Genomic DNA, 12,233 nt, shown 5'->3' with positions numbered 1-12,233 from the left:
CATAAGTAGAGCTCAGAAGGTGTTGAAAATCTGAATTAGAGAGATGTGGAATTCATGTGTTACTAGACTATTTTTCATTGTATCTGTTCCTGTTTAATGTATACAAGAATGTGAGGGAGTTATTGGAATTGTGTTCACTTGACGTTGAAATACCTGTCACGTGTAAGGAATTATGCCTCTTCCGGCCTGTACAAGAGACTGGCAAAATAGGAGGCATGCTTTGAGCAGGAGGTCATTGGTGTGATGCGACGCTGTGAATCTCAATTGCCTGCATGGAATGGCTTTGGATTTTGAAAAGCAATGATTAACAGCGTTAAAGATGGAGAGCTGCAGCGGAAGCTGTCTTTCCTGAAGAGTGACCGAGTCTTCACTGAGATGTGTGTGTGAAACAAATGTCCTTTGTACTAGTGACACTTTTTGGCCACTCCTCCCCCAAAGGCTTCATTCCTTGATTCCATTTGCATTTGTACCATTTTCTTAAAGAATCATGTTAACCGTATAGATACACAGTTTTAGGAATTGTTTAACCCACTTGGGCACCAACTTGACAGGTACAAACATGGTTCTTCGTTTCATCATGCAGCCACTGAAGCAGAGTTGGCAGAACTTCCGGTGATTAGTCACAGTGATGTGTGTTAGGTGTATTAGTATAAAAGCACAAATTGTTGAAACATTTTACAAGTTATCTGTCTTTTGAATTGGCCATAAGCTAATGAAATGTTCTTTTGTTAATAGATTGATTCTTTTGTTAATAGAAAATAGGAAGTGAAACCCTAACCTCTTTAGTGGGGTGGGCTAGTCAGGTTGCATCTATAAAGGACATCTCTTTAATAGCCAGACTTCACAGCTTAGAATTGCTACTCAGGGGACAAAAGATTTTAGCTAAAGTTCTCTGGAAATGCGTTCTGTAGTTGCCCGTATGGGATGTCATTTTACAAAAGAAGGAAAGACAGAAAGAGCTTCCATCTGCTGGTTCACTCCCCACATGGCCACAAAGGCCAGAGCTGAGCCAACCTGGAGGCAGTAACCAGGAGCTTCTTTCCAGGTCTCCCATGTGGCTGCAGCAACCCAAGGACTTGAGCTGCTCTCTGATGCTGTCCCACGTCACAGGCAGGGAGCTGGAGTGGAAGTGGAGCAGCTGGAACGCAGACCAGCACCCAAGTGGGATGCCTGCACTGCAGATAGAGAATTAGCCATCTATGCTACTGCGTCAGCCCCGGTTCTGTAGAATTTTTAGATGAACGTGAAATGTCAGAAATCTTGAGAAATATTCATTTGCCCTGTGGTTATCTTGTAGAGTTTTAAATGGGATTGTTACAGCACTTGTTTTATAATTACTTACAATCCTGCTTTCATTTTTTTTTTTTTTTGACTTGGCAGGCACTTGGAGGTGTCCCAGGAAGTCAGCCATTACTCCCCAGCGGAATGGACCCAACTCGACAACAAGGTGACCGCCCTAAAGGAAAAGAAAACCCATTTGTAGAGCCACAGAAATCATTCCTCCTGTTGTTGGTGTCAAGTGTTCTTAGTGCATTGTTATACTAGTACATAATTATACTAGTTTCACTTTTCCGGATAATATGGTTACTTGATAGTTGCAGCTAAGTCCTAGTTATGCATAATAGTGAGGCTAGTGATAACATAAGAATGCACAAGTTTCCAAAACAAGATTTTTAAAAAAGATTTATTTATTTTCATTGCAAAGTCAGATGTACAGAGAGGAGGAGAGACAGAGAGGAAAGATCTTCTGTCCGTTGATTCATTCTTCAAGCAGCTGCAAAGGCTGGAACTGAGCCAATCTGAAGCCAGGAGCCTGGAGCCTCTTCCGGGTCTCCCACACGGGTGCAGGGTCCCAAGGCTTTGGGCCGTCCTCGACTGCTTTCCCAGGCCACAAGCAGGGAGCTGGATGGGAAGCAAGTCTGCCCGTATGGCATCCTGGCACATTCAAGGCAAGGACTTTAGCCGCTAGGACACTGCGCTGGGTCCCAAAACATGATATTTTAATGAATAACTTCTAAAACCTTTTATGTAAATTCTAGCACATGGGAGCTGAGTGACTGTATCACTTAAGATTTCCTCTGCCTTTCCTGATGGGGAGTTAGTGCACGAGAGACGTGAGCAGCAGAAACGAGAAGCTAGCGCCGCGCGGCTGCACTTCAGAACTCCCAGCCATCAGCCCTTCCGTGGCAGTATTAAGGTCCCACAGATACTGAAGTCTCAGACTCTATAAGGAAGGAGGAATAAGAGAAGAAATTCTCCCTAGAGGTGGAAGGAGATGTCACCCCGACGTCAGTGGAGAGAGTGGACAGGCAGTGGTGAGGAAGCGGCCAGGAAACTAAGCTAAGACGGCGCCAGGCCAGTTACTCGGTGAACAAGACCTTGTGCCCAACAGGGTGGAGGCTGCCAGCCGTTACACTGCTAATCTCCACCTACTCTCCCCTAGGACATCCCAACATGGGTGGGCCGATGCAGAGAATGACTCCCCCACGAGGAATGGTGCCCTTGGGACCACAGGTAAACAGCGCATGCCCAGAGCTCCAGCCGAGCTTCACATCTTCGTTTGATACGAGCGAGCTGCATTACCTCTGGACTTTCCAGATGTGCCTTAAAGTTTTGATAGAGGGTCTTGAGGCTGTGATGTATGGGACATGTGCCAGCTGAGCAACAGCAAATGTGTTTGAATGGGAGTATCATCCTGTACACCTTCAGCTGGCTTTAACAAAATACTACACAGTAATAGATTATAGTAATGTTATAAAAAGATAACTGTTACCCTCTGTCTAGTTATGCTAAGGACGAGACTGCATTAAATAAACCCCCCTTGATTAAGAATACTAAATAGAATTGGCAAAAAATCCTATAAATCTATAAAAACATCATTGACATATGTCATATATATGCATATATATATATGCAGCCATATTTCTTTGTAGACTGCAAAAACTATTGGAGAACAATTCAGAAATAACCATTAAAATATGTCTTACTGAACAAGTATAATACTGAGTATACATCAGATGTTAAGCCAAGATCTTTGTCAAAATTCCCCAGAAGTATCCACGAAGGTTGACTCCATCCCAGCTGATGTGACATTTAAACATGTGGTTCCAGGGTACTGTTTATTTTAGCAAAAACAACCATTTATCTCTTGAGAAATCTTACAATGTTGTATTTTAAAGAAATCTGAATTTTTGACTCATGAGTCAGAGGTGAACATGTCAGTCATAAAGATAATCAAAGAATACATTTATTTACTTTTCCCTTCCAAGAACAGCATCCTAAAGGACAGTTTTAGGATTTTGTTTTATGTCTCTGCTTCTAAAGAATTAACCAGATGTTTTGTTGCGGCCTGGTCGGGGTCCAGGGATGAAGACCCCCACACTCAGAGGAGGTAATTCCAAGCCAGGCATCTCTAGCCAGCCGACTCTGATTACTGAATTGGTATTCACTGTTTTTGAGACACGAGAGTTAGAGAACCAAAGTTCTCAGAGAAGCCATGTTACATGAAAAAAAATTTTCACTACGTAAATAGGTAGCAAGCTCCAAATGCAGATAACAAATTTACTTTTACTCCGTTTTCCTATGTTTTCTTACGATATCATTATACTTTCATTCTGATATCCAAATTATTTTTCCCAGTTTCTACTCATTTTGGAAATGATGGTTTATGTTAATCCATCATCACTGAACCGTTCAGGCCAATTGGAAATGACAAAATCTGGGCTGTTTCACTGACTACACGAACTTTGATTGCTCATAAACTCAGTCAGCCAGTTTGGCTGTGTGGAACTTAAGGGATCATTTTTTCCCAGGAGACTTTCCCAGTAGTTCTGTTTTAAATACACACCAAAGTCCTAGTGCCCAGAATTTAGTTTTCCTGCTTCATGCAGTTCCCTTGTTTTTCAGCTGAAGTCTTTCAGTTTTTCCTGAAATTTCCTGAAGTCTTCTTCCTCATCCCAAATTATTAGCAGTGTTAGTTTCTGGTCCTTTAAAAGCAGGGATGTGGTTCTGAGTCCGTTTTGCAGTGTTTGAAGTGTTAACACCACTGCTTTCCCAACCTGTATGAACATCTCATTTAAAAATGAGAAACAAAGAGAGTAGTCGCCTGTGACTTACGTTACAAACAGAAGTGTGATCGTCTGTTTTACACTAAAATTAAGTTGCAGCAGAAAATATTTGTGAGGACTAATCCCTCATTGATGTGTGTTAATAATAACTTCACATTTTCAAGGCCAAAGAGAGTAGCTCATTTCTTCTGTTTACACTGCATGTAAGTAAAAACAGGAGTCCGATCGTATGAATGACACGAGACGCAAATGCCAGGTAGATCACCTGGAATGACAGAAGTAGCGTGGCGTGTTTACTTCCTGACATCTGGTATGTAAAACACGCACACTATAAACTGAGCTGTGAAGGTTACCAGTGGATTCTGAAGGATAATGGGGAAACAGGCCTCCTCACAGACATTTAATCATGCGAATGTCACACCGGAGCAGAAGGCACATGAGCCTGGGCTGCTTGTGTTCTAGAAATGGTGTCTGCAAGCCTGTCCTTACCCTCCTGCAGCAATGTTATTTTCTGTAACATCACACCCATAGGATTGGGAGTTTAAGATCAGTGTGGTGAAAGGGGATAGTGGCTACCACTTAGAAAAACTGAGTTTTCAAAGTGGAGGAATGTATATAATCCAGTGGTTCTCAGAAAATGCTGCTTTTGCACACAAAATGTACACATCAAACAGCAAATGTGTAATTCTCACATTTGGCAGGGGTGAAGAAATGTCTCTCTCCCAAATCCAGGGACATCTTCCCCACTGTTTAGTGACAAGAATAGCACCTAATTTTTATATTTACATCAGTATACTTTCAATAGAAAAACAAAACTTTTCTGTTTAAGGAAGAAAAGTATCTTTCCTAATGCCATATTTGAAGTCACTTTGGTATTTGCTTTTGCAATGAGATGGACTTAGCCAACCTGAATTCTTAAGCTCAAGTGAGTGCCAGTGTAACTCAGAGACAACTACCAATACCACCCATATAGTTCTAATTCCTCCAGAAATCTGAAAGATAAAAACACTGTGTACAAATAGGAGCATATCATTTCCATGTCAGATACTTGAGGTAGAAAATTAATAAAAGGAAATAATCCATGATGGGCTGTCATAAATAAGGAGAGACTACACTGATTCTGTACTTTCAAATCTAAACAAGGGGGCAGAAATTAGCTCACATCAGGAAAGAACTTTCTGGAAATTAAACTGCCCAAGCAGAATATGCACAACGATTTTGTCAAAAAGTTCGTGTTGGGAGTGGAGACCAGAAGGAACTTTGTGGCTGGGTGAGGCCTCCCGGTCAGGGTTCCCCAGCTCTTGCTGCTCCTGCGGAGCCACCAGGAAAGCCCATAGTTATTCCCTCCTAGCTTCCTGATTTTTTTTCCTTTGCCTTGTGTTATTTCAAAAATGAAAATGTTTCTGATGAATTTCCTGTGGCAGTTCATTTTCATTTATCCATCAGGTGGTGAAGGCTTGCTGTGTGCCTGGCCACAACAGCTTGAGCACTGCATACAGAGATGGGAAAGCGGATGCTCTGTCTTCAAGGCACTCATTGGCTCCCAGGAGGTGCAGATATGTGAAAGAAAGAAAATGTGACGTGGTAGAGTCTAGAAAAGAAGCATGCTTTGGATTCATGAGCAAGTCAGGGCTGAAGACTTGTGGGACAGTCAAGAAGGGGGCTCGTTTAAATGGCCGCTGTACCAACAGTCAGAATAACAAGTTGGCAGCTACAGTTTTTGAGCACCAGTTACTGTGCCTTTAATTTACCAAACACCATGTATCTCATTTTATCCTCCAAGAAAGAAAGACCATGTTTCCAAGGAGACTCGGATCTGCAGGGTCACTGACCAGAGATCACACACGTGGGAAGACAGGCCAGGAAACCCGGCAGTGGCCACAGAGATTCTCTGGCGCTGCAAAGCCCAAAGTTCTGCTAAGGCCAGCCATGCGGGGTGGCATTCCACGTGAGGCTTTGGCTAAGATACTGGCCGTTTGGATTCTGTCTCCAGTCCCTGGCTTTCTTCCCAGAGACCCCCTGCCACCCCCGTGCTGGACCCAGAGGAGGAGGGAGACAGCTGTCCTTTTACAAACCACTCCACTGTCCCTTAGCTACCAGTCGGGGGTGACTCATTGCAAATAGCAACGAGTGCAGAGTATTCCTAGGTAATTCAGTGTGTCAGCCGCAGCCAACTCTGCTCTCATTGATGGATTACCTTGTCATCGTAGCACCTACCACCATGAAGACTGGGAAGGGGCCGAAAGTGAATTGGATGATTCTGAAATTTGAGAAAGCTAGCAGGCAGTAGCAGTGTGGAAGGTTGCGAGTGTGGCAGGAGGGGGAGCACCCTGGGACATCAGGACAGGGAAGTTAAACTCAGGCTGGCCGGTAAATCCCTCAGGCTCAGGAAATGTCCTCAGTAAAGCAGAGACATTGGTAACTGACCGGATACTGAGATTAGCAAAGAAGACGAGACCCCAAGAGACCCTGGATGATGCCACGGAACCATGACACAGCGGAAAGGGCTCTGTCACGAGGAGCAAAACACCGCCTTGATGTTAAATGTGAGAGTACTCGTTAAAAAATGGAGTTAAAAGTATAACTTTATATGGTGTACAAATAAATTGAAATCCATGTAACTTTTTCAGGACACATACAGGGGGAAAATTTGTACTTCTAGTTTCATTTTTCCGCAGATTCTTTGCAGTCCCTTTATGTGTTCAGGATGGGGTGTCTAGGTGGGACAGAGGCCGAGAGGAGCTCAAATAGCAGTTCCCCGGGAGCTGAGGAGAGTCCCAGGCAGGGCATGCAGTTTAGGTGATCAAATGGTAAGAGGTGAGATTACCCATGTGCGAGTATTGGGAAGAATGCTGTCGCTAGAAGCTGGAACTTAGAGAGGAAGCCACGTTCTGAAGGAGCTCGTGCAACCCAAGGAGCCAGCAAAGGCCTGGAAAAGGAGCTCAGAAAAGTTGGAGGAACAGCGGTGTTCCCAAGCCAGGGTGGAAACGGGGACAGTGCAAGATGCAACGGAGACAGTGGCAAGCTAGCCTTTCGGCCTCTGGCACCTGAGCTCAAGTAATCACGATTTGTGTGTGTTAAAATATGGAACTATTTCTAATTCTTTGCACCTAATAGAACACTGACTGAGGCCTACGGAATCATATAAATCATGCATACATGTTTTGGTTATAATTTAACTTTCCTCTACTTTGTGTGTTTTTGTGTTAGTGCAGTTCTCTGTTGGATGTTATTTTGCGAATCAAAGTTTGTATTCAACTTTCTGATATTGGATTTGTCTGTTTACATACGTAAATATCTATATAAAAGTCTGAGAATTTCAAACATTTTGAAAAAATTGTTCTTTCAAAACAATTCTGATGTATATTTTATTTGGAGAAAAATTAGTATAAGACTATTCTGAAATTAATATAGATGCATCAAGTATCATAATTAATCATACCCTAATCATTTCATGTGTTCCGATGATCTTCCATGTTCACATATTTTAAAAAAAAAACACAACAAACCAAAGTAATTGCTAAACGGAAGCAAAAACGCGAGAGTGGATCCTTCAGAGAACAATGCCACAGGCCTTATCCGGTCAGGAGTCTGCAGGGGGATCATTAACCGGCTCTCCTTTCTTTCCCCTCTTCTTTGCTTTTGTTTTTTTGTTTTGTGGTAGTCTGACCCTTGGTTATCATTACAGAGCTATGGAGGTGCAATGAGACCCCCACTGAATGCTTTAGGTGGCCCCGGAATGCCTGGAATGAACATGTAAGCAAAATGCGATTTTCTTCCATCTCGTCACGTGTTGTGTCTTTCTCCCTTGTGAATCCGACCCGGCGGCGTCTGACACCTAACTGCGCGTGGGCTGTCACGGCTGCTTCATCCCACAGCACTGTCCCTCGCGACCCTCATCTTTCCCCTCCCGCCCCCCACCCTTTGTTTTCAGGTGTCCAAAATAACCAGCTGCAGAGTGCGTCTTTTTGATAAGCACACAGTCTCCATGTACAAACATGTGGAGGGATGAGGGTCCCAGGGCAGTGACAACCCTCAGCGCCCCCTGGCACTGGAGGCTTTGACTGCCCTCAGCACACGTGTGTCTTGGCTGGGGCCGCTGCGGACACAAGCAGCCGTTTCCTGCAGTGGGAACTCCTGTGTGAAGGGCTTTCCGCGGTGCAGCTAAAACTGCTTTTGAAAATTCAAGATACACTTAAATAAGGACGGAACCCCAGAGGATTTTGTTTTCTTTTGACTGGAAAGATCTTCCCAAGCCAACGAGAGTAGTCCAGGTCCTTCCTGTTCGCCAACATAATGCAGCTTTTTGTTAGGGAACTGCTACTTACTTTTCCTTGTTCAGCTTGCTCTTGAAGTCCCACACACGCTGGCTGTTTGTAACGGACTCCCGTTAGTTAAGCAAGGATGGACTCCCTGAAGTGGCCCAGCAGAACTCCAGAGAGAGGACAGTGGCCTGGGAGGGGTGACAGTGCCCCCTCACGTGTTTCCTCTCAGTCCATGTTTTACAACACTGCCATCATTTAATGGCAACAACTACACACTCTAAACTCTTTTAATGTGCATAGAAGTGTGTTTTTAAAATACTTATGTTTCTGAAAGCATTTTCATAGAAAGATCTGCCTAAAATTAAAACTAGGTTAATGGGTAAGTAGCAGCTGAACCCAAAAGTAACAGAGAAAAAAAGTAGGTCAAATTTTCCTGTCACAAAATGGATAGACATGAAACCTGACTTTCGTTAAATTCTTCAAAGGTCTGTATTTATGGCTGCCATAGAAAGGAATAAATGATATTTCTTGCTTAAAAGAAAGAATAGAATTCTTACCAATAAGGCAAATATTCGTAAAATTTATCTAAGTGAGATTCTCACTTAAAAATGACTTATTTAATTATCTGAAAGGCAAAGTTACAGAGAGAAGGGACAGACAGCAAGAGAGAAGGATCTTCGTTGCTGGTTCCCAGGTCGGAGCTGGGCCAGGCTGCAGCCAGAAGCTAAGAAGCCCGTCTGGGTCTCGCACACGGGTTCCGGGGCCCAAGCTCTCCCAGGCACAGCAGCAGGCCTTGTATTAGAAGTGGAGCAGCCATGACTACTGGAGATGCTTGCACCGCAGTCGGTACTCATCTCCTGTGCTGTAGTGCCGGCCCCGGGATTCTCACTTCCAAACATGACTGATTGTAAGGAGTATACATTTGTACACTCTGCTGGGGCAAGAAATATACATTTTGAATACTGTGAGCAACCCTTAGTGCTCAGTGAATATTAATAATGTATTTAATGTCATTTTGCATATTGGTCTGCACTATAATTGCCATATGGCCCTCTTCAGTTCAACCCATGTTAGCAGATATAGGAAAAAAATTTTTCTCATATAACCCTGGTTTATATTGTGCAGTGCCTTTGTCACATATACTGAAGCAAATAAATATGTATACATTTAATTGAGACTATGAAGACTAAAGATACTTCTCAATAGTTAATTAATTTTAAATATAAGCCTTTAAAAATTTTTTTATTATTAGATTTATTCAAAATAGAGACAGAGAGAGAGAAATCGCCCACCCACTGGTTCCCTCAAGTGCCTGCAACCGTCAGCCGTAGACAGACCAACACCAGAAACTGGCAAGAGAAGCAGGCCTCCCACGTGGGTGCAGGAGCCCTCCTGAGACCCCCCAAGGTGCAGGCGACAGAGCACAGCAGCAGCCGAGCCCAGCCACTCAACTAGGGGATCCAGGAGTCCCGAGTGGTACCTTACCTGCTACCCCTAAAATCTCTAATGCGATTATTTATGTTAAGGTCTGCGTTTGAGTTTCTTGATATGGTTTCCGGTATCATCTCTGGTTCTCAAAGGACCTGTCAGCCTGCCGGACCCCGACCTCCATTGTTTGTTAGGATTTTCTCTGCTTTGACGTCCTACACCTTTTCAAGTTTCTGTAAATTAGCATTCTTTCAAGAACAATGAACATGTAACTATTTGGGTCTGTAGAACTTCTCCAGTGACAGGGCGAGTATAAGTATGGAAGATCCAAGTAAGGGAAATGAGATTGCATAGATGGTGGCCACAGCAAAGCAGACGGGAATTTAAAGAAACATCAACACACACACATTATCTCTACTGCTGTCCATAAACTGTGTGAAGCTTCACAACAATTTCCCGTTCCAAATACGGTAATTTTTTGTGTTGATGAACACGTGTTCCTAGATTTTATGTGTGGCTTTCATCATATTTTGACTTGTTTTGTTTTTGTATTGTATTACTTGAAATTTGGAGGTAAAGTCATTAGAATGGCACTATGCTGAGCTGAGTCTGAATGGTTCCACTAAAACAGTTGTATGTGGAGGGCCAGGAAGAACCTGCCAGAGAACGTCCCGTAGGTTGTCACTTTGCACATTTGCCATGAGATACAATACAGTGAACAGTCCCCCGCCTTAGTCACTAAGGGGATTGTATACCATGTCCTTGTTGGTAACCTGCATTTCATTACTGGATAATGAACTATTTGGAACCAAATGTTTTTTATCTTAGTAAAATAGATTTACAGAAAGAGAGACAGATAACTTCCAACAACAGTGGTTGCTTCTTCATCTTCTTACATGTCCATTCTCTGAACTGAGGAGAAACTGAAGACATTTAAAACGGCAGTAGTGGTGGGGGTCTGGCCCAGCAGTTAAGCTGCTGCTGGGAATTCCTCCAGCGTCCTGGGCCAGAGTTGCCGGAATGGAGTCCCGCCTCCACTTCTCACCCAGCTCCCTGTTTTGATCCAGCACCCTGAGAAGCAGCAGGTGTTGCCTCAAACTCTTGGGTTCCTTGCCACCCCTGCGGAAGATCCGCATGGGAATTCCGGGATCCTGGCTTCAGCCTGGCTCAGCTCTGGATGTTGCTAACACTTGGGAGGCGCACCAACAAATGGGAGCGAGTCTCTCTCTCTCTCTCTGTCTCTCTCTCTCTCTCTCTCTCTCTCTCCTCTTTCTCTGCCTCTGTGTAACTCTGACTTTCAAATACACAAGTGTTCTTTTAAACTTCGTTCTCAGGGATTGGAGACAAGGAGAATTTTGAATTATGGTAATGACATAGGAGCAACAGTCAGTGGTGAGCTTTTTCTAAAACTGTGCTTATCCAGGCAGACTTTGTATTGTAGCATGAACAAGACCTGACTCACTGGGCACTAATACTATTGAAGATCTTTATGTTCTTTTAAATCCTATAATAAAAAGTATTCATTGTCCCCTTACATTGAGGTAGTGTGTGCCTTACCTTGGAATTGATACCCTTCTGTTTTCCCCAAAGATTTACTCCAACTGTCAGTTTGAACTGATATTAGGGGGAGAAAAAGGAATGTGACTCCTTATTTGGTAATAACTAAATTGTCAATACCATTGAAAAATTGATTGATAGAATAGCAGATTTTTTAAAGGAGATAAATACACATTTGTATGTGTATTAATTTATTCATAGCAGCAGTCATCATATAGAAACATTTGTAAATTGCATTTTGAATAAGATGTAGCTCTTATACTAATGTCATAAGATTATAACTTATACTTGTTTCATAGTTAGTGCAATTTACTCCAAAATATATTTTTGTAATGATTTAGGTATGTATGTATGTATGTATGTATACATACTGTATGTGTGTGTGCACCCATGTCTGCTAGTACAGTTGATTATCGTTTCTTGTTTATGAAAATAATAAGACAGTATTAAAGGGAGAGTGACATTCCTAAAAGTAGGGTCATTTGGGAAGAAAGCTGTTTTCATGGGATGGTAACATTTTTTATTTAAGAGGTAAAAATGTATGAAAATAAACCTAAGGAATAATTTGGGTATTGTACTACAACTGCATGGGATTAAGTGATAGGCAGTAATTATGATTTATTACTTACTTGGAACCTTTCAAAGCACAGCTTGAATTTTCTTTATCACACCGTTTTACAGGGGTCCAGGTGGCGGCAGACCTTGGCCAAACCCAACAAATGCCAATTCAGTAAGTTTGTTTTTTCTTTTTGCACTTTACAACACTTAATAAACAAAAACCTATTGCTATTGCTTTGGAAAGACAAGCTGCTGTATTTACCTTTTCTTCAAGTAATCATTCAAACAGAAATTTTATGTAATATTTAATGTAATATATATTACTTTTGAGATTGCATGTGATTTTTTTTCACTTCAA

The 12,233-nt window shown here is 42.5% G+C and overlaps 1 protein-coding gene across 2 annotated transcripts in view; it reads left to right on the top strand.

Moving 5' to 3' along the window:
* The window catches only part of SSBP2 (single stranded DNA binding protein 2), a 198,308-nt gene that overhangs the window by 165,680 nt on the left and 20,395 nt on the right, over window positions 1–12,233 (top strand). For both annotated transcript variants that reach the window (XM_058656158.1, XM_058656157.1), the window contains 4 exons: window positions 1,381–1,447; window positions 2,444–2,514; window positions 7,756–7,823; window positions 11,999–12,047. In XM_058656158.1, coding sequence (XP_058512141.1) covers window positions 1,381–1,447; window positions 2,444–2,514; window positions 7,756–7,823; window positions 11,999–12,047 — 255 coding nt within the window. The remainder of the gene's footprint in view (window positions 1–1,380; window positions 1,448–2,443; window positions 2,515–7,755; window positions 7,824–11,998; window positions 12,048–12,233) is intronic.

This window comes from Ochotona princeps, chromosome 28 (assembly GCF_030435755.1).
Source record: "Ochotona princeps isolate mOchPri1 chromosome 28, mOchPri1.hap1, whole genome shotgun sequence".
NCBI classification, from domain to species: domain Eukaryota; kingdom Metazoa; phylum Chordata; class Mammalia; order Lagomorpha; family Ochotonidae; genus Ochotona; species Ochotona princeps.
This window is presented reverse-complemented; position numbering and strand designations above follow the sequence as displayed.